This window comes from Rhipicephalus sanguineus, chromosome 2 (assembly GCF_013339695.2).
Source record: "Rhipicephalus sanguineus isolate Rsan-2018 chromosome 2, BIME_Rsan_1.4, whole genome shotgun sequence".
NCBI classification, from domain to species: Eukaryota; Metazoa; Arthropoda; class Arachnida; order Ixodida; family Ixodidae; genus Rhipicephalus; species Rhipicephalus sanguineus.
The window spans coordinates 235,941,310-235,964,010 of NC_051177.1; the positions used below are offsets into that span (position 1 = coordinate 235,941,310).

The 22,701-nt window shown below is 50.2% G+C and overlaps 1 protein-coding gene across 1 annotated transcript in view; it reads right to left on the bottom strand.

Moving 5' to 3' along the window:
* Positions 1-22,701, bottom strand: part of LOC119382310 (general transcription factor 3C polypeptide 2) — a 370,071-nt gene that overhangs the window by 312,722 nt on the left and 34,648 nt on the right. The window contains exons 3-4 of the mRNA XM_037650013.2: positions 17,672-17,821; positions 16,229-16,389 (exon numbers count right to left, since the gene is read on the bottom strand). Coding sequence (XP_037505941.1) covers positions 16,229-16,389; positions 17,672-17,821 — 311 coding nt within the window. The remainder of the gene's footprint in view (positions 1-16,228; positions 16,390-17,671; positions 17,822-22,701) is intronic.

Below are 22,701 nucleotides of genomic sequence, written 5' to 3' on the forward strand. Positions count from 1 at the left end.
TGTCATTGTCTTTTCCCCAACGTTTGAGAGTCATCTAACTCGTTTGTCGACCATTCTTGCTGTTTTTCGTCGAGCGGGACTCCAGCTGAACTCCAAAAAGTGCAATTTCGGCCGGCAACAAATCACTGTGCTTGGTCATCTTGTAAGTGCTACTGGTGTACAACCTGACCCTGACAAGATTAGCGCAGTCAAGCACTTCCCTCTGCCTTCTTCTACTAAAGATGTTCGGAGCTTTGTTGGCTTATGCTCATACTTCCGACGCTTTATACGCAATTTCGCCACCATTGCCCGACCGCTCACTGACCTTCTAAAGAAAGACGTCCCCTTCTCGTGGGGCCAGGACCAGGCGGCTGCATTCTCGACGCTGATCAACTTGCTCACTTCACCACCAATACTGGCCCACTTTGACCCGTCCGCGACTACGGAGGTTCGCACAGATGCCAGTGGGCATGGAATCGGCGCCGTCCTCGCCCAACACCAGGGGGGCCAAACACGTGTGATTGCATACGCCAGCCGCCTTCTCTCCACATCTGAGCGGAACTATTCGATCACGGAGCGCGAATGTCTTGCGTTGGTCTGGGCTGTCGCAAAATTTCGCCCCTACTTGTATGGCCGTGAGTTCTCGGTTATTACCGACCACCACGCTCTCTGTTGGCTGTCATCACTCAAGGACCCAACTGGTCGCCTTGGTCGCTGGGCTCTACGTCTCCAGGAGTATGCCTTCGACGTAATTTACAAATCGGGCAGGCTGCACCAAGACGCCGATTGTCTCTCGCGTCATCCGGTGGACCCTGCTAGCCTCGCTGACCATGACAATGATTCTTGTGTACTCGCCATATCTGATTTGTGCGACATCGGCGCAGAACAGCGTCGGGATGCAAGCCTCAAGATGGTCATCCACCAAGTCTCCTCGGGACGTTCCGACCCTTCTCTCCGCCAGTATGTCCTACGCAATGACATTCTGTATCGCCGCAGCATGAAGCCTGATGGTCCAGAACTTTTGTTAGTTATTCCCCGACACCTGCGTGCAACCATTCTTCAACATCTCCATGATGCTCCGACTGCGGGACACCTGGGCGTTTCACGCACCTATGACCGCGTGCGGCAGCGGTTCTTTTGGCCTGGCCTTTATCGTTCTGTGCGCCGATATGTCGCTGCTTGCGACCACTGTCAGCGGCGCAAACGTCCTGCTCTTCCTCAGGCTGGCCTGCTTAAACCTATTGACATTCCATCCGAACCATTCTTCCGCGTCGGTCTCGACTTGCTCGGACCTTTTCCTACGTCCGTGTCAGGTAACAAATGGATTGCTGTCGCAACTGACTATGCGACCAGGTATGCCATAACACGTGCCTTGCCAACTAGCTGCGCTACAGACGTCGCGGACTTTCTGCTCAATGACGTCATTCTTCGACACGGTGCTCCGCGCCAGCTTCTTACGGATCGGGGCCGCTGCTTCCTCGCAAGAGTCATCGACGAAATACTCCGTAGCTGCTCTACCGAACATCAACTTACTACAGCCTACCATCCGCAGACTAACGGTCTTACCGAGCGCCTCAACCGTACTCTCACGGATATGTTGTCAATGTACGTCTCTCCTGACCACCGTGATTGGGACGCAACCCTACCCTATGTTACTTTTGCCTATAATTCGTCGAGGCATGACACCGCCGGCTATTCGCCGTTCTTTCTTCTGTACGGCCGCCATCCTACGTTGCCCTTCGAAACGCTCCTCCCTTCTGATACCATCGTACCAAGCGTGTATGCTCAGGATGTCGCTTCTCGCGCCCGCGAGGCTCGCCGAGTCGCCCACGCCAGGCTCTGTGATTCCCAGGTCTCGCAAAAAGCGCGCTACGATAACCGGCACCGCGACGTCGACTACCCGCCCGAATCTCTTGTCCTACTCTGGACGCCGTATCGACGCGAAGGCTTGTGCGAGAAGCTTCTACCTCGATACACAGGGCCCTACAAAGTTCTCCGCAAGGTCACTGACGTTGACTACCTCATCACTCCCGTCCATCCGCTCTCGTCTTCTCCTACACCACCTACTGATGTCGTTCATGTGTCGCGCCTCAAACGCTACTACACTCCCAGTGCTGAATGACAGGAGGCGCCGTGACGGCGCTCCGTCCGCCGGGGGTGATGTTACGAGGCATTGTGGATGAGCACGCCGTTGGAGACGAAGAGACGAGGAAGAAGCGGAAATGCCGCGCGAGATGCTGGCAGCCATTCGGTGGCACAGTTGCTTGTAAATATTGTAAATATACTTGCTGCTGTCTCTCTCGTGTATTCGTCATCCCCGTGACAATATGTTAAAATAACAAACGATGCATTCATTACACGCACATAAATATAACAACCACTTTTTCACACATTCAGCGCCATATGATGTTGCTACGCGCATTGTGTAATATTCTTTCAGACTCAAAGCAAAAAGTTAGTCCTGGAAAAAAAAAAGTGCCAGGAGCTCGGCACGTACACGGAAACTCAAGTGGCTATTCAACCAGATTACGCGAACGGACTCAACTGAACGCATGATATGTCGTGAGTGCGATAGACAAGATGGAAAAAAAAACCGCTTGGAACAGGGGCGTAGCCAGCAATTTTTTTCGGGGGGGGGGGGGGGGGTTCAACCATACTTTATGTATGTTCGTGCGTGCGTTTGTATGTGTGCATGCCTATGTACGCAAGCAAAACTGAAAAATTTCGGGGGGGGGGGGGTTGAACCCCCCCCAACCCCCCCGAAATTTTTCAGTTTTGCTTGCGTACATAGGCATGCACACATACAAACGCACGCACGAACATACATAAAGTATGGTTGAACCCCCCCCCCCCCCCCCGAAAAAAATTGCTGGCTACGCCCCTGTTCCAAGCGGTTTTTTTTCCATCTTGTCTATCGCACTCACGACATATCATGCGTTCAGTTGAGTCCGTTCGCGTAATCTGGTTGAATAGCCACTTGAGTTTCCGTGTACGTGCCGAGCTCCTGGCACTTTTTTTTTTCCAGGACTAACTTTTTGCTTTGAGTCTGAAAGAATATTACACAATGCGCGTAGCAACATCATATGGACTATGTACGCAAGCAAAACTGAAAAATTTCGGGGGGGGGGGGGGGGGGTTGAACCCCCCCCAAACCCCCCTTGGCTACGCCCCTGGCTTGGAACAGCTGAGTGAGATCGCTGTTGCGACCATCACCAACTAATTTGCTGCGGCTGCTGCCCCAACGGAGCCGCCGGCACCCGTTTCCCCTTCCCCGCCCCGTCGCGCCGCAGCGGCCGCAACTGCAACTAGGGCCAACACGCGCTCTCCCATAGAAAGGCGCCCGACGCGGCAGGCCGTACCGTGCGCTTTTTATCCAGCGGCCGTGCCTCAGCGATCTCCTTCAACGTGGTCGATGACTTACATGTACGTCATCGCTTGTATGTTGTGGCAACCATGCCCACCGGCTCTCGAGATAGTGCCATGTGCTGCGCAGAGGCGGTGTGCGTGGCCCAGCTGCGCGGCTTAAAAGGGGCAGCCAGCGCACTGCCCAGGGGAGAGGTGCCTTGGCTGCCCAGAAGGACGGGTGCTGCTACCCGCGCTGGCCGATTGCTGCTGCCGGAGATCATGGTCCCTGGACCGACACCGCTGTATGCAGCGTAGCGTTAAATAAATTGTTGTTGTTTATTGTGAGTTGGAGCCTCCGTCGTCCGTGCTTTAACTATGGACAAGGCGCAGCAAGCCCAGTAACCCACAGTTGGCGCCCAACGTGGTTTTTGCTCCTGCCTGTAGGAATAGCACGGTGAACATAGGTTTGGTCCCTTGTCTTGTTCGTTGAGTCTCCGTGTAGTGCATTCTCGTGTGTGGTATTTTGTGGCGTGGTTTTTTTTTTCTCTTCATGGCGCAGGCAGACGGAAAGCATCTTCGGTCCGAGATGATCTTGCCTATCAGTGGCGAGCAGGATTCTTCGCGTGAGCAGGCTGACCAGCTGCTGGCACAGCAGCTGAACACATTTCAGCGTGTCGCTGAGTTGTGCAACACGGTCATGGACCGCATGGGCACTCATGCTGGCGAACCACAGCTCCTACCTCAGGCCACGCTACCCACGTACACGGGTTACGACGGCCCGAAATAAGTGGCCGGCTTCCTAGAGGAAATAGGCAGGTATGTCAGAGTTACCGGTGCCTCGGAATGGCTCGAATCGTGCCGTTGGCCTCACGGGATGCCGCAGGACGGTGGTGGAGGCTACAAATGCCTTTCACTACATAGGCGGAATTTGAACAGTGCTTCCGAGGGGAATTTCTGCCCCCTGGGTACGAGCTGCGAGTCCAGTGTGAGCTTGAACTGAGAACCCAGCATCTGGACGAAAGCTTGCTCGACTGCGTCCGGACGATGCAGGAACTGCGTCGCCGAGCAGCACCAACTGCCTCGGAAAGGGACCAAGTCGCTCGGGTCATTCGACAGAGTCATCCCAGATTCAGGCCATTTCTTTATGGGCGCACATTCGAAACCCTTGAGCACCTCGCATGGGAGGCCCACGGTGTACAAGACGCCCTGTTAGCTGAGAGCACTTACGTGCCACCGCCAGCGCAGCAATCTGCTCTTGAGCAGTCACTGGCGTGGCGCGGCCGCGTAGCCAGTTCCTCATGCGACCTCACTGCTGTCTCCTCCCATGCCCTGGACCCCTTCACACATGAGCAAGGGCGGCGCGGGGCCCCATTCAATACCGTATCAGGGGTAGAATGTTCCTGGGAGCAAGTGTCTGTGGAGCAGCGTCATAGTGCAGAGCGCTCGCTGCTTACTCGAGCCATACAAGAGCATAGTCGGTCGGACCCCGAGCCCTGATATGCCGGGTTCACAAGTCCTGCACGAGCCGACTGCGACAGACGCTCCTGTGATGGGTACTCCGGGGGTCACTCCGCCAAAAGCCGTGATTTCAGCGATAGGCTAACTGGCCAACGCAGACATGTGCAAGTCGTATGCTACCAGTGCGGTCAAACTGGTCATGTGAGGCGGCAATGCATTGTGCGCCGTAGCGTGAATGCAGAAAGTTCGGGAAACCACTTCGGCCGACGACACTAACCACTAGCAGTGTGTCGCAGCCCAAGGCTGTCAATGCCAGCGGCATAGAACGCCGTCCGGCGCATATAATGGAGGGACATCAAGCTGGTGAGTCAGTCATCATTCCCTCTGTTTGCCGCATAACGCAGGTACAGTCTCCAGAACCGATGATGAAAGTTAAAGCGCTGGGCATTACCGTAGCTGTTCTTCTTGATACCGGTTCAGGAATCTTGTTAATCGGTGACGTGCTGCTGGATAAGTGTAAAGCTAAAAAGGTGAGGTTTCGTAACACAAATGTTCAATTGCGAATGGCATCAAACGACGTATCAAACACTGAAGGTTGTGTTCGGTTATGAACAAGCTTTAAAGGGAAAACGAAGCGCCAGCGATTTGTTTGTTTGCGTGGTCTATCAGTGCCAATGCTTCTTGGCCGAGATTTTCTGCGCAGATGAGGGGTTCACACTCGACTTTCCAGCAAGAGGCTACCACCTTCATGAACAGACCGAGACAACGCCCTTTGCGGAGAAGGTAGACTTCTTCGTGCCTGTACCAAGACACGCGGAAGGCGTGGCAGCCATGCACACCACTGTGCCGTCAGTAGTCATGCAGTCCCTCAGCGACTTCAAGGGAATGAACCACCAACAGAAGCAGCTAGAGGCCATGCTGACAGCGTTCTTGGGAATGCTTAAGGAACCTCCTGGGAAGACCGATGTCCTAGTGCATCGCATGAGTACCGTCGACGCCTGGCCTTGGCGTTGCAACCCGAAACCGTTAAGCCAGCACAAGCGAACCGTTCTCTATAAAGCCCTGGATGAAATGATCGACACAGGAGCCGTACGACCCTCGGACAGTCCATGGGCCTTCCCTGTGGTATTAGCCCCAAAGAAAGATGGTATGGCACGTCTTTGTGTGGACTACCGCAGGCTCAACGCAGTCACGGTGAGAGATTCGTACCCTTTGCCAGCAATATTGATACAGTAGAACCCCGCTGATACGTTTTTGAAGGGACCGTAAGAAATAAACGTAAGAGACGGGAAACGCAAGAGCCGAAAAACAGGACAAACATCAAAATATTTAGTGGTACAGAATTTTATTTCAATGCTTACGAGCAGCACGAAAATTGGCGCGCTCAGCCGCGATCTAGTCGGAGCTGGGGACGGCCTCATCCACAGAAATGTAATCAACGTATGTGATTTTTTTTAACACCAATAGCTGTAGGCATGAAAGAACTAAGCACACGCAATCACGACCAGCGCGGCGAGTCCGACCGCGAACCGCGCGCACGACCATACGAGCTCTAACCAGCTCGAACTCCTCTCACGAGTCGTACTCCTCCCGTCCTCCCACAAATAACGATGATGATGAGTCTACGTCAACGCGATGGCAGAAGTGAATGCCAATCTCGAAGGCCTTGCTTTCGCGGGCAATTACGTCATAGACGCCATGTTTGTGCAATCCAAATCTCAAAGGCTATGCTTTTGTTAATAATAAATGCCAATCTCGAAGGCCTTGCTTTCGCGAGCAACTACAGCATAGACGCCATCTTTGCAATGCGAATCTCGAAGGTCATGCTTTTGTTTGCATCAATCGAAAGATCGTGTTGCTTGCGCCTCTAATGCGGCTAATGTTATGGTCAAACCAGGAAAAACTGCGAGAAAATGCACCATGGCTGCTCTCTTCGGTAGTCACTAGGTCGGCTCCGAGCGCACTTCGCGACGTATCATACGGGAACGGTCTGACAGTTACGACGTAACAGCGGGGTTCCCAATACATTGTATCCTATGGGAGCTATGCCCACGTGCCCTTTTTTTTTTGTAACGTATTTATGTGTACTCTTTTAACAAACCTTCAGTTGCGAGTGTGCGCTTTGTGTCGTCGGTTCCTCTCTTTTGTCCTTGTTCCCATAGTGCGCCTATTTGCTTTAAGATATGAACCGTTACCAACTAGCCCAAATGGCTGTTTTGCTACAATAGTGTCACGTGGTCGTGACGTCGACGAAGACAGCAGTCGGCGTTTGCAGAATGAAACTGTTTATTTGGGCCGAACTTGTGGCCGGGAAAATGAGAACTAGAACTACAGCAATACACGCTGTACAATGATAGCGGCGAACAGGGCGTCGTCCTTCGATCAACTGACAAGCGGTCACGCGCGTCGGCTTTTATACAGGCGCTATCGAACTTTCCAGCAATATCGCTGGTGGCGGCGTTATCTCTAGACAAAGCTGGAACATTCGCGTGCGGGGCGCAATCTTAACAAACCGATCTACTACAATCGCGACGCTTCTAGAACACTACTTCGCGGACAGCGTCGAGCGTTGATAACCGTCCCTGCCGGTCAAACCCGAATACATCAAAACAAGACAAGAAGTGGGCGTGGCATTGCCCCCCTCTGAAAAGCATCGTCCCGATGCTTGTGAAAGAACATAGAAGAGAAAAAAAAACAAGTGCATACACAAATAAATTACAATAACAAAGGAAAAAAAATAGAGTCCCCAGGCTCGCTAACGCGCAAAAAACGGCTTAAGGCGCACGACATGGACGACTTCAGGTCGCGCACGGCGCCGCTGAGAGTTCGTAATGCCGTCAGGGACAACCTCATAGTCGAGTGCGCCGAGGCGTCGAAGTACCCTGTACGGTCCGAAGTATCGTCGAAGAAGCTTCTCACTAAGTCCTCGTCGGCGTATTGGCGTCCATACCCATACACGGTCACCGGGTTGGTATTCCATGTGGCGTCGGCGAAGGTTGTAGCGGCGACTGTCAGTCGTCTGCTGGTTCTTGATCCGTAAGCGGGCGAGCTGTCGTGCTTCTTCGGCGCGCTGTAGGTAGGTGGTCACGTCGATGTTTTCCTCGTCGGTCACGTTTGGTAGCATGGCGTCGAGCGTCGTTGCCGGGCTCCGTCCGTAGACAAACTTGTATGGCGTCATCTGCGTCGTTTCCTGTACGGCCGTGTTGTACGCGAAGGTCACGTACGGAAGGATGGCGTCCCACGTCTTGTGTTCGACGTCGACGTACATGGCCAGCATGTCGGCGATGGTCTTATTTAGACGCTCGGTGAGGCCGTTGGTCTGTGGGTGGTACGCGGTGGTGCGGCGGTGGCTTGTGTGGCTGTATTCCAAGATCGCCTGAGTCAGGTCAGCCGTGAACGCCGTACCTCTGTCGGTGATGAGAACCTCTGGGGCGCCGTGTCGAAGTACGATGTTCTCAACGAAGAACTTGGCTACCTCAGCGGCACCGCCTTTGGGCAGGGCTTTTGTTTCGGCGTAGCGGGTGAGGTAGTCGGTAGCCACGACGATCCATTTATTTCCGCAAGTCGACGTTGGGAACGGCCCCAGGAGGTCCATCCCGATCTGCTGGAATGGTCGCCGAGGAGGCTCGATCGGCTGAAGGAAGCCTGCTGGTCTTGTGGGCGGTGTCTTCCGTCGCTGACAGTCTCGGGACGTCCTTACGTAGCGAGTGACGTCGGCGGCAAAGCGCGGCCAGTAGTACTTTTCTTGTACTCGTGCGAGCGTTCGGGAAAGTCCGAGGTGTCCAGCCGTTGGGTCGTCGTGCAGGGCATGCAAAATTTCTGGTCGCAGTTCCGAAGGTACAACGATAAGGTAGCTGGCTCGGGCCGGAGTGAAGTTCTTCTTTACGAGGACGTTGTTTTTCATGGAAAATGATGCCAATCCTCGCCTGAATACTTTTGGGACAACGATGGTCCTACCCTCCAGGTATTCCACTAGACCCTTCAGTTCCGGGTCGGCTCGCTGTCGTTCGGCGAAGTCTTCGGTACTTATGGCTCCCAAGAAGCTGTCATCATCCTGGTCGTCGGGCGTTGGTGGGTCGACGGGTGCACGAGACAAGCAGTCGGCGTCGGAGTGTTTCCTTCCGGACTTGTACACGACAGTAACGTCAAATTCTTGAAGTCTTAGGCTCCACCGTGCGAGGCGACCTGAAGGGTCCTTCAAGTTAGCTAGCCAACACAAGGCGTGATGGTCGCTCACAACTTTGAAGGGCCTGCCGTAGAGGTAGGGGCGAAACTTTGACGTAGCCCAGATGATGGCGAGGCACTCCTTTTCTGTTGTGGAATAGTTCACCTCTGCTTTAGACAGCGACCGGCTAGCATAACTGATAACCCTTTCCAGTCCGCCCGTCCGCTGCACAAGGACGGCGCCGAGTCCTATGCTGCTTGCATCGGTGTGAATCTCCGTATCGGCGCATTCGTCGAAATGCGCAAGTATCGGAGGTGTCTGCAGGCGTCGTTTCAGTTCATGAAATGCGTCGACTTGCGCTGTTTGCCACCTGAATTCGACGTCGGTCTTCGTGAGCTGCGTTAGTGGCTCGGCGATACGTGAAAAGTCTTTGACAAAGCGTCTGTAATAGGCGCACAAGCCGAGAAATCGGCGCACGGCCTTCTTGTCGGTGGGTGGCGGGAAAGCGGCGATGGCAGCTGTTTTCTGCGGGTCTGGGAGCACTCCAGTCTTGCTGATCACGTGACCCAAAAACAAGAGCTCCTCGTACGCGAAGCGGCACTTTTCTGGCTTCAGGGTGAGCCCGGAGTTCTTGATTGCTTGAAGTACGGATTGAAGTCGCTGGAGGTGTTCGTCGAAGTTCGAGGAATACACAACGACGTCGTCCAAGTAAACAAGGCAAGTCTGCCACTTCAAGCCAGCTAATACAGTATCCATGACTCGTTGGAAAGTCGCAGGTGCCGAGCAAAGACCGAAAGGCATGACCTTGAACTCGAACAGGCCGTCCGGTGTTATAAAGGCGGTCTTTTCTCGGTCTCTCTCGTCGACTTCAATTTGCCAGTAGCCGGTCTTGAGGTCCATCGACGAAAAGTAATTCGCGTTGTGGAGTTGATCCAGGGTGTCGTCTATCCGTGGGAGAGGGTACACGTCCTTCTTTGTGATTTTGTTCAGGCGACGATAATCGACGCAGAAACGTAGGGTCCCATCCTTCTTCTTCACTAATACCACGGGAGACGCCCACGGGCTGTTGGACGGCTGGATGACGTCGTCGTGTAGCATTTCATCGACTTGTTTCTTAACGGCCTCCCGTTCCCGCGTCGAAACCCGGTAGGGACTCTGACGGAGTGGTCGAGCATTTTCTTCTGTTATGATGCGGTGCTTAGCAAGGGGCGTTTGTCGGACCCGCGATGACGACGAGAAACAGTCCCTGTATTCCTGCAGAAGGCGTCGAAGCTGTTGCTGTTGGCGAGCGGGAAGGCTTGGGTTTACGTCGAAGGGTGGCTCAGGGATCGTCGTCGTAGCTTCGTCAGAATCCGAAAATGCAAACGCATCGCTGACGGCTGAGATTTCTTCGATGTATGCAATCGTCGTGCCCCTGCTCAGGTGTCTGTATTCCTGGCTGAAGTTCGTTAGCATCACGCTTCCTTTTCCTTCGTGCAACCGAGCAATGCCCCTTGCGACGCAAATGTCACGATCTAGCAGCAAACGCTGATCGCTCTCGATGACACCTTCGATGTCTTCAGCTTTTTCGGTGCCGACGGAAATAATGACGCTGGAACGCGGCGGAATGGTCACCTGCTCTTCTATCACATTCAATGCATGGTTCCCTGGCGTCACGCGGGGCGGGAGCGCTTTATCTGAGGTTAGTGTTATCGACTCGGACCTCAGGTCGATGACGGCGCCGTGTTCAGTTAGGAAGTCCATTCCAAGTATTGCATGCCTGGAGCAGTTTTGTAGGATTACAAAGCTCGCAGGATAAGTCCGGTTATTGATGGTGACTCTCGCCGTGCAGACACCAATCGGCGTTATCAGATGGCCTCCAGCGGTGCGGATTTCGGGGCCTTCCCAAGCGGTCTTAACCTTCTTCAGCTTCGCGGCGAACGGTCCACTGATGACAGAATAGTCGGCTCCGGTGTCGACGAGAGCTGTGACGTTGTGGCAGTCGATAAGGACGTCGAGGTCGCTAGTTCGTCGTCTTGCATTGCAGTTAGGTCGTGGCGTCGGGTCACGGCTACGTCGGTTTGTTCCGCTGCTTCCCCGTTGCGTTGTCAGGTCCACTTCGGTCCGCGAGGCTTCGTCGTCAGGGCTCTGTCTGGTTCGCGTCGGGTCTTCAAGGTTTCGTCGTGGCGTCGTCGTCGGCGGCGGAGGATCTTCGATGTTTCGTCGTACAGCAACCGCACCTCCATCGGTTGCTGCCCTTAGTTTTCCGGATACGGGCTAGGCGACCGGCCCCGGAACGGGCCAGTGTGCTGGCGGCGTTGGGGAGAGGCGTAGCGGCCTGGCGACGGCGATCGGGAAGGTCCTCGGGAGGTCCAATGCGCTCCTGCCAGATAGTCGGCGATGTCACGTGGTCGTTCACCCTGCTGTGGACGCGGCGCGTCGATGGCGAACCCACGCAGTCCCATCCGTCGATACTGGCAGCGGCGGTAGGTGTGGCCAGCTTCTCCGCAGTGGTAGCAGAGTGGACGATGGTCGGGGGCGCGCCAAACGTCGGTCTTCCTCGGCGTGTATCGCTTGCCGGTAGGCGGGCGGTATGGCGTCGGTGGTGGCGGCGGTGGTGCCTGGCGGCGGAACTGCTGGGGCGGCGCGGCGTCATGACGCGGGCGAGGAGGGGGGGCGTTGCGTCGGGCTGCAGCAGCATAACTCATTGCTTGAAGCTGCGGCGGTGCCGGCTGAGGAACACCCAGTGACTCTTTGATTTCCTCGCGGACAATGTCTGCGATGGAATCCACTTGAGGCTGCGGCGAAGGTAACAGCTTGCGCAACTCCTCCCGCACGATCGCTCGGATGGTTTCGCGCAAGTCGTCGGTGGCTAGTGAGTGCACTTCGGAAAACGTTGCAGACAGCGGAGAGCGGTTGTACTGTTTCGTCCGCATGTCCAATGTCTTTTCAATAGTCGTAGCCTCGGTGAGGAATTCGGCGACCGTCGTGGGCGGGTTGCGGACAAGTCCCGCGAAAAGTTCTTGTTTGACACCCCGCATGAGCAGACGAACTTTTTTGTCTTCCGCCATCGCAGCGTCGGCCTGACGGAAAAGTCGAGTCATCTCTTCCGTGAAGATGGTGACGTTTTCGTTTGGCAGCTGCACCCGGGTCTCCAGCAAAGCAGCGGCCTTTTCCTTGCGGACGATGCTCGCGAAGGTATTGAGGAACGCCGTCCGAAAGAGGTCCCAGGATTGAAGGCTCGCTTCATGGTTCTCGAACCACGTCTTCGCGGCGTCTTCTAAGTAGAAGTAGACGTGGCGCAGCTTCTCTTCAGTGTCCCAGTGGTTGAAGGCGGCGACTCGCTCGTACGTCTCCAGCCAGCTCTCCGGGTCTTCAAAGGACGATCCACGGAAAGTTGGTGGCTCCCTTGGCTGTTGCATTACTACCGTTGTAGGTGGCAGTTGGTCTGTCATCGTCTCGGCGGTAGATGTGACGGTCTTCGGCTGCCTGGCGTTTTCGGGAAGGGGTCCGTACTCTGGTTGTAGTCCCTTCTGCCGGCGGCTGGTTCGAGGATCCGGGTTGACCTTAGAGTCGTCTTCTTCGCGGCTTGGGCTTGGGTCAGCGCTCCGCGGTGGCGTCCGGATCATGAAGCAGCACCTCCACCAGATGTCACGTGGTCGTGACGTCGACGAAGACAGCAGTCGGCGTTTGCAGAATGAAACTGTTTATTTGGGCCGAACTTGTGGCCGGGAAAATGAGAACTAGAACTACAGCAATACACGCTGTACAATGATAGCGGCGAACAGGGCGTCGTCCTTCGATCAACTGACAAGCGGTCACGCGCGTCGGCTTTTATACAGGCGCTATCGAACTTTCCAGCAATATCGCTGGTGGCGGCGTTATCTCTAGACAAAGCTGGAACATTCGCGTGCGGGGCGCAATCTTAACAAACCGATCTACTACAATCGCGACGCTTCTAGAACACTACTTCGCGGACAGCGTCGAGCGTTGATAACCGTCCCTGCCGGTCAAACCCGAATACATCAAAACAAGACAAGAAGTGGGCGTGGCAATAGTGTAAGCGTTACCCTTTGTTTTCTACTAGAGCGGACTGTCCCTCTACGCGACATTTACGTGTTATTGCTAGTGCAGCAATAACACGTTTGTTTGTTGTTCTAGCCTGTTGCCTTATTCGCCCGAACCCGTCGTAGCTGCAATGACTCGCGCTACGGGAAGGGGACGTTGACACGTGCACGGTACGACTATTTGCGGCTGGGACCGGAGCTAGGCTTCTGCACCAGCCGTATGTAGAGCGGACCCCCTCACTCTTCAGGGCAGAAGACTTACGAGAAGCTCTGTCGTACGGTAACCTGGCCAGGGTTGAAACAGGATGTATTACGCTACGCGCGTTCCTGTTCAGTTTGTCAAAAGGCAAAACCACGTGGGGGTTTAGCGTTAGGAACAATGCAGTCAGTTGATCGTCATGGCAGATTGTTGCATGTGACGTAATGGGCCCGTTTCCCATGAGTCCGCGGCGGAACCAGTATCTGCTTGTTGTGACTGACCATTTCACGAAATGGGTTCAATTGTTTCCTTTGCGCAAGCTCACTTCACAGAAAGTATGGGACTGCCTTCTCGAAACCTTCATGAGGTTCGGATTCCCTGGCCAGCTGATCACGGACAACGCGATGTACTTCACCAGCAAGGTGTTCACGGATTCCTGTGACGCCTTGGGAATTCGTCACAAGCGCACGTCTGTGTATCACCCGCAAGCCAACATCACGGAACGGGAAAACCGAAATCTTAAATCTATGCCTGTCGCGCATACTGAGCGTCATAAAGACTGGGATCTGAAACTGGCAGAAATAGCGTTCGCAACTAGGACAACAGTTAATCGCTCAACAGGTTTCACTCCTGCTCAACTTAACCTGGGCAAAGAATTGAGCTTTCCGCAGGACAGTGCTCTGACATGTGCAACCGCTTCTTCAAGGCCTTATTCAAAGTTTGCGGGGGACCTGAGACAGAGGCTGACCGACGCGGTACAACAAGCCAGACAGCACCTCGATGTGTCCCGAATGGAACAGGCAGGACAGTGTGACAAGCATCGACAAAACGTTAGCTTTGAGGTTGGGGACTTGGTGTTGAAGCGGACACACCCGCTCAGCGACGCCTCGAAAGGTTTTGCCGCTTCCTTAGCTAACAGGTGGGACGGACCGTATAGAATCGCCCAGAAATCCAGGCTCTCGTACATGCTGAAAGATTGCTAAACTAATCAAGCGTGCGGCCCTATTCATGTCTCTGATCTAAAACCATTTAATGCTTGGCAAGACGCAGCAGCTGGTGATCCAGATATGCTTCACCAGGGCTTGGCCACCCAGTCACAGGCACCACCAAGCAAGTGGTACAACCTGCATCCCCAGTGACGGACAAGAGGGGTTTGCGAAAATGACTCATTCACTGTAGTTGTATCTTTTTTTCAGTTCCGTTTTTCCACGAATTTTGGAGGGAGGAGGAAGCATTCGTAGATCTTCCCAAAGTACTCTAATGTCCTGTTCACCTTGTTATGCGTTGAATGCACATAATTTTGTTGGTGGCGAGAAGAAAATGTTTACTGGTTTTCATTGTCCTTGCTGTGCTTTAGGGTCCCTGCAACCGGACCATCCTCCGGCCCCACGACGTTATTTTGAGGGGGGGGACGTGTGGGAACCACGGCCGATGGTTATCGCGAGATAGCGCCACGTGCTGCGCAGAGGCGGTGCGCGTGGCCCAGCTGCGCGGCTTAAAAGGGGCAGCCTGCACGCTGCCCAGGGACAGGTGCCTTGGCTGCCAGGAAAGATGGATGCTGCCACCCGCGCTGGCTGATTGCTGCTGCCGCCGATCATGGCTGCCGCCTCGTCGTCTCGTGTCCCTGGGCCGACCCCGCCATATGCAGTGTAGAGTTAAATAAATTATTGTTTGTTGTGAGTTGAAGCCTCCGTTGTCCTTGCTTTAACTACGGACGGAACGCAGCAAGCCCAGTACCCGCAAGGTTGTGGGACATGATGTTTTCCGTTTATTTAATAATTTCCACTGCGGCGCCGTAGAGTACTTAGTTGTTCACATTGCATGCATTTGCCTTTGGTTGTTGGTGCTTTTTCATACGACATTTGGAGCTATCTGATTGAGTTCTGCCGTTCAAGGAGAAAGTTACAGTGCTCCATGAACTGTAGTAAAGTACAGGACGAAAAAGAAGGATCAACACAAGTGAGGGAATCAATATACCTAGCGTGGACCCACTGTGGAGCATGTTGATGTGAGTCAGCTCGGGACGCAAACCAAGCAAGAAAAAAAAAATGCATGCTTTAACACACTCGAAAGGAGCATTTGTCAGCTTCAAAGGAGAGCCCAAGCTAAGAGCCGAGTGAATTTCAGACATATTGGATGTTTCTTTATTAGATGAAATCTTTAAAGCCATTTTTCTCAAAACATGATTTTTTGCATCCTACAGTTACGTGAACAGCGATAACTTTCCTTCTAATAAATATTTTCACAGAAAATTTTGCAAGCAATTTCTTTATATGTGAAACTGTGCAGTCAAGCAGAATGATCGAAAACGAGCTGTAACTTTTCATACTATGGCCAACTGTGTGCAAAACAAACCTGCCGAATATCAGCTTTATCAGTCTGTTTATGATAGCGCGCCTTAACTAGAGATGTGGTGTTTGTAGTGGTAGATGCACAGGTTATTGTCCTCTTTACGTACGTGCCAAGTCGTGTTGGGATCACACCTATCATTTTGTAGTTATGCTCGTTGGTGCAACATGCATAGTTTGGCACATTTTGATTTTTATAAATTTATTTTTTTAACATTTTTAGAAATTTCAATTTCGACGTTTCAAATTATCTAAGCCCTTCAAGCCAAAACTATAATTATAACATCAGCACTACAACTGTAAAATTTTTTCGTCAAGGTGGTAACCTACCTTAAATGACCCACTCATTACGCAATTCGCATTGTGTGACACCTGATTGTCATTTTACTGTTCTACCACGCTATATTACACATGGTAATGCGCTTCCTTGTCTGACATGGCACCCGTACAGGGTCTTCTTGCGAAGGAGTTCCAAGCACCAGCATGGCTCTATGGTGGAATACTCGGCCGCCATACAGAGGGCCAGGGTTGAAATCCCATCTGATCCTGGATAATTTTTTGTTTTCACATTTCGCGTGATAGTGGTTACGGACATCGGTGGCGGGCAACTACGCCACCAAAATCAGCTGTTGTTGTGATCTCATACAGCTCTCACTGTAAAAAAATGGTGCAGCTTAGTGTAACTCACACGTGTCGCATGTGTTGGGCTACGTGGTGAAGCATGGGTCCCATTGTGGTTGGCAACTGTGCTGGCAGCCGCAGGGATGGCAAGGCAGCAGACACGACTGAGCGCCGGTGGCCGCATGGAACTTCTGAGAATCTACGAGGCTGGTCTCCTTCAGGGCGCTCCTGCGACGGGCTCGCTCAAATAAATTATGCATTCTGGTACAGTGGAACACTGATGATACAACTTTAAGGGGACCATGAAAAACTGCCACATAATAAAGAAAAGCTAGGAAAATACAGGCAGTAATGTTCAGCTTTGCCCAAGAAACATGTACAGACCTCTTGGACAAGCTCGCGACACGAACCTGCATTGCCCCAAGAAAGGTAGATTAAATTATTTTTAAATATGACAGCCAAGCATTTTACTGGGAAAAGTGTGAGCGAATCTTTATTCTCACAGCAAAAAAAAAAAAAAAAATTGGATGTAACACGCACCTTCTTTTCAATAAAACAAGTTCAAAAGTTGTCTGCGGGGAAGAATCGAGTACGAAAACAAAACTAAAACCGTGCTGGAAACAGAGTTTTGTCGGAGGGGTCAGATACAGTGTCGTCACCATCATGAAATGATGACTGAGCACATTTCTTTATATTGGCCGCGACTATGACTTGTGTGTGACGAATCTATCCCCAATGAAGTGTAATTGGTGATGTGCTGCTTTCATTTCGAAAGCTCACGTGAAAAAAAAAAGCCATTTTGCACACTGAAGATAGCTGCGTTACGTCATTTTTGCGTGCTCGAAGCCTGTGACAGGGAGTAGCACAAACTAAGGGAAGAGATCTCAGCTGCATGCCGACAAGGAAAAGCTTTTACGGGCCGAAAATAGAAAAATATTCAGACCTCAAAAGACCAACTTGCCGACAATTGAGCTTGCCTAGGTAATGGCCCTTGAATGCGCATGTGATCAAGGCATATCGAGAAGCGATCTTACAGCCAGGAAAACTGGATCACTTTGGGAAATGAACTGCCAGGAGAATAAACGGAAGGCAAATTGTACTTACCTTTCTCTCTCTCTTTTTAATCGTCAATATGGGGACATGGCAGCCTCAATTAGCCAGTATCATCACAATCAGAGGAATTTTTATTTAGAACCCGTGAAAATTGAATGCACGTTACATTTGAGAAAATAGCAGTACTTTCTTCCTCGCACGAAGCGCGGTCAATGTAAAATTGAGTAGTATAATCGCGGTTTTTAATACATTATTTCTATAAAAGTTTTGCCGCGACTAAACCGATTTGTTGTAAAATGCGGGTCATTGCATTATCATCCAGGGTCCACTGTAAATGATTAGAAGAGGTAATTGCTAACATACAAATGATTTGCGATTAGCAAGCAATATATAATTGTTGCAGTACTGCACAACTATGCCAACATATGGTGCATGATATGCTGCCGCCGATACGCACCGGGTAGCAGATGCGCAGGTGGTCCAGCAGAGTCTTTGGACGAGCAAATGTGGCCTCGCAGCAGTTGAGGCAGCGGTAGAGCTGCATGAGGCGGCATCGTCGGAAGTGGTACTGCAAGCCTAGAACTGTGCTGAAGATCTTGGGGCAACCCTGCACACACCACACATGTATACTACACAAGACAATGCTCATTTGTGCAGTCCCAGCAGAATGCAATGACTGTGCAAAGGCACAGTAATGCTTCTGCTCAACCTCAGAACCAACTTGTTTCTTATGAACATTGCTTAAGGGTTATTAAGATTGTCTCCAAAATCTTTTCGATAGACTTTACCACACCAATTACAGCAGAACCTAATTCACACATTTTTTTTAACAGGAAATGCGACAAATTACGTACTTATACTATCCAGAAAAATGTACACTTCGAACTTACTAAAAAATGGCACAGTTTTCCCTGAAAAGCCCAGCACTAATAGAGACACAAAGGATTTCATTAGTGCACGAAGTTGAAAGATTGTATGGAAGTGAAATGAAGGATTGTATGAAGGATGGAGATTTTATGGGCAGGGTAAAATGCAGTAAACAGCATAATGTCAAGCACAGGCATCGGTCTGCTACAGTGCAGTGTACGTATAAGAAAAAGAGAGAGATTGCTATAACAGGTTATCGTACATCCGGATTGCGATTAAAAAAAAAAGGAAAAGGCTGCCATACATAATTCTACAAAAAGAATAAACTACCTCAAGAAATTGTCTTCATTGCCAAAGTTGCAGTCCTACTGGTGCTTCAAATTTAGAATTTATCTGAGCCATAGCAGACTTGAAAGTTATTGTTTAGACCTTTTTTTCCTCCTTCTTGTGAACTGTGCCTAGCTTTTTTTTTAATGTTAATACATGTCGATGTTAATGACATGTCACCCCTGTATTATGTATTTGTATTTTTTGCATGTTAATAGAGACTTTTAGCTTGTAAGTATACTTTTTAATGTTACCGCGTTACTGAAACGCATGTTTTAGAAACGTTTTAGCTCCCCAAACGTATACCTTTACGTATGTGCAAACCACTAAATGGTGATGATAACTGCATTTAAACTACATTTAATTTAGATAATATTGCATTACCGCTGCGGCAAAATCATAAGAGAGGTTTTTAGTGTGTGCAGTATCACGGAATATGCAAAGGGGTGTAGGAATACCGGGTTACCGGATGATGGTGTCGACATCTTGTGATGCTTCGTGCAACCACAGTCATGGATGCATTTGTTTTCGCCTAGTGTTTCAGAGAGAAAATGTGATTAAAAAGGCAATTAGTTCGTAATTATGCCGTTGCAAGGCATACACTGGAAGTAGAACGCACGATGTTTCTGCAATGACAATTTTATGCTTGCTTGAGTCACCTTGGCCCCGCTAGATGGCACTACCTATCCAGCTTATCAAAGCTTTAGGCCTCTCACGTTTACGACTTCGGTATTCTAGGTCGCTCTAGCTGCGGTCGCTCTAGCTGCGGCTGAAACAAGGTGATCACAATTGGCGCTTGCACTTCGGCTTATTTTGGCTCCGCGGCTCGGGCCTCTGCGAAGTGGATATCACGAGTAGTCACGAACGAAGGTGGATTTGCGAGAGAGGCCGTAAACGTAAAGCCTAACCAGCGAGTAGTTTACATTCTGTAAAAGTCTATGTTCCGTAAAGGCCCACACATGTGCAGATTCCTTCCGGTATCCGGTAACATGGTAACGTAAAGAAGTATACCATATTTTTCAGTGTATAAGTTGCGTTTTTTTTTTTCTGAATTTTTCGCCAGTGCTTCTTATACAACAGTGCGACTCATATACGTTCAAAATTGGGTTAGGTGCCGCAGCTTGGGTGACTTGAATACTGTGGCCAGGCTGTTTGCATCGAGCGGGCAGCAAATGACGCTTCACCACGTGCCACCTTCTGTCATGCACAGAAGCCACATTTCAAAAGAAAATAAGATTAACGGCAAGTTAACACCCTAGAAATAATGCAGCTGATGTAGTTTTGCACAGAAAAAAAAATAATCAAAGAGGGGTGACAATGTGGAGGTATTTCTTAAATTATAAATTATGGAAAGCAAGTTTGGATTTCAGAGCCGCTTCCTTTGCCGTCACTTCCGTCCTGCATAATGCCTTCATAGCACTCGCTGTGTCGCTGCTGCTGCGCGCATCGCGTGTGATGTGCGTCGTAGCATAGAGCCGGTAGAGCCTTGCTAACCATGGCACCACATGGAAAGCAAAGTCAGTGAAGTTATGACGCCAAGTTGAAGCTGCGCGCAGTCGAATTTGCTGAGGAACACGGAAACTGAGCAGCAGCAAGGCAATTCAACGTTAGCGAAAAAATAATCTGGGACCGGCGCAAGGCCCACAGCGTCCTCCGCATGATGAAGTCAACAAAGAAAGCCAACCGCGGTTCTACAGAACATTGAGCTCCACATGTGCGGTCCAGGCGATGCAGCCAGGTAGGCAAGGCTACGTGAAATATGACATGCAACCAAAATGCAAAGATGGGGAGAATTATGCAAACAGGGTGAGCAAGAAAGTTGCATGGAGACGATCAGTGTCATTTGTTGCATAAATCATGAAATAATGAAAGCACACAGTAGTGTTCCTGTGGGAGCATTGAGAGGAACAATAAACCACCGCCACCCGTAGTACCATCTGGTACGTAACAGCGAGACTGTCGAGTCCACTGTTCCATGCATGTGGGTGGCGTGTAGCTTTGTCAAAATAAAACCAGGCTCACAACTATGGGTGACAGATGTTTTACAGGGTTCGTACAGGTTTCCAAAGGAAAAATTCAAGGACTTTCAAGGACTTTCCAGGACCTCTCACAAGTTTTTCAAGGACTCAAAGCGGCATGCAAACTTACAATTTTTGTACTGAAAAATTTCCAAAATAAAAAATTTTATTGCACCTACAATAAATAAATGCGTATCACAAGAACAACAAAAATGCCTAGTCCTGATAACTTCTCAAGATCACGACATGCAATGGACGCTTACAATGCAAAAGAGGTTGAGGTTTTTGCAGTATAATCTTCAAGTTCACCAGACATACTCAAAACGTCCAGTGTAGCATTATTTCACTCATATAAAGATAAATAAATGTATGTTATAATGGTGTTAATAATGACTAACCTGCATTGCTTGGAAAGCCCAGAAGAGTAAAAAGAACAGTTCGCAATACACAACGAACACTACCAACGGCCGCTCTGACCTGAACAGTGTTATCTAAGCTTGTTTACCAACATCTCCAAAACATTCAGCCTAGTCTTGCTGCACTTCCGTTAAATTAATGTATGTAGGAATTGTGTAAAACATGTCTAATCCTGATCACTTCTCAAGTACAAGATGATAAAGCTCCCACAATGATCACATAACAGCTGAAGAGACTACGTCAGTATTCGCTGGAGTGGTTGACCAAGCATTTCCAAATCATTTAGCACAGTGTTATTGCACTTATACCATATTATAATAAACAAAGTTATACCACAAATATATTTAAACTGTCCAGCCGTCATCACCTTGTCAAGTCCACAACACTGAAAACTTCACACCACACACAGAAAAGTCTAGAACAGCTGCTAACAGTTTTGTACTACATGTATTAACTGGGTAATATTCATTAAGCATCTCATAAACACTCTTCCCAGTTTGATTGCACACAGTTACCCATAAAATGTACATCACAACTACATTATAACACTGCTTGATCACTTGTCCGGTTCATTATATTGAGAAACAAAGTTTATGACTAATGTTCACAAGTTCTTCAAGGACTTGTATAAGCTCAGTATTGCGCACCATTAATTTCCAGCTCGGAACACTTCTACAGTCACAACAAAATACAAATGTTCACAACAAACTATAGCAGGTTCACAACAGCTGCTGGGACTTCTCGTGTATTAGCTGTATGATGTTTTTCAGCTCTTCCGCTTTAGTTTTTGCAGTCCTCCGCAAGCTGTTGGACTCCACTACAAAGGTAATATCATTTGACTGTTCTGCTTTTTCTGAATGGCGATCAGCTGAACCAGTCAAATCCGCTACGACAGCTTCCAGTTCCATTTTTTCTTTTCTTCATGCTGTCGATCTCATCATTGATTAGATGCCTTTTTGAGTGCCTAGCGTCATCAAGTTTCTCCTGCTTTTGAGCCTCAATGTGTGCACTGTACCGATTCCTTGCTGCTGATACTGATACCCGTAGTTCCTTCGTGATGGGGACACTTAGAATACCACCAACTTTCTCTACAGCGTCACATATGATGCGTTTTGACACATAGGACAAGTCTGTGAGGTTCTCTACAGCAACTTGACGGTTTATGCTAAACCCACGCTCAACTGTTGCTTGGCCATGGCTGAGAACAAGTAGCAATTTGACAACATTCCAAAGCTCACCATATGAGAAATTTAGGCCGATCAGCTCATGGAAAAATTCATCTAGCCTATTTGAGCCTTTCTGAAAAAGTCGAAGCTGATTCTTTCCTGTTGCAACAACTCCGTGTATTCAGCTCAAACAGAGTCTCGTTGCTTTTCGTCAAATCTGTGAGCTGCGGTGAGAGCATCAACCACTTTCCTTAGGCTTGAGAGACATTCATCTGGCTTGCAGCACATAAGCCGTGGGTCCAGGCAGGACAGGCCTCTCACAAGGGTCAACTTCAAAGGGCTTTTGTCAAGAATTTTTTTTGTCATGGCTATCAGAAACTTCTTGCATTCCATTTTGAACTGGAACACATCTTTTGCACTTGCTTTGCAGTCTTTTATAATCTGCTGGCATGTGTGGCCGATGTCCACTTTTTCCAGCGAAACATGTTTGCTCACATCTTCAATGTCTAGCCTCAAAAGGCCACTGATCCCCGTTGCAGACAAAATTGAGCATTTCATGAACTTCATGGGCAGCTTTCTTACAACTGTCTCGAGGTCTCTTGCCAAAAAGAAAACCATAGATTTGTCTACTTGGTATTCAACCAAGAAGGATCTGACAGCTGAAGCAACAATTAGGGCAAAGTTCAGCTTTG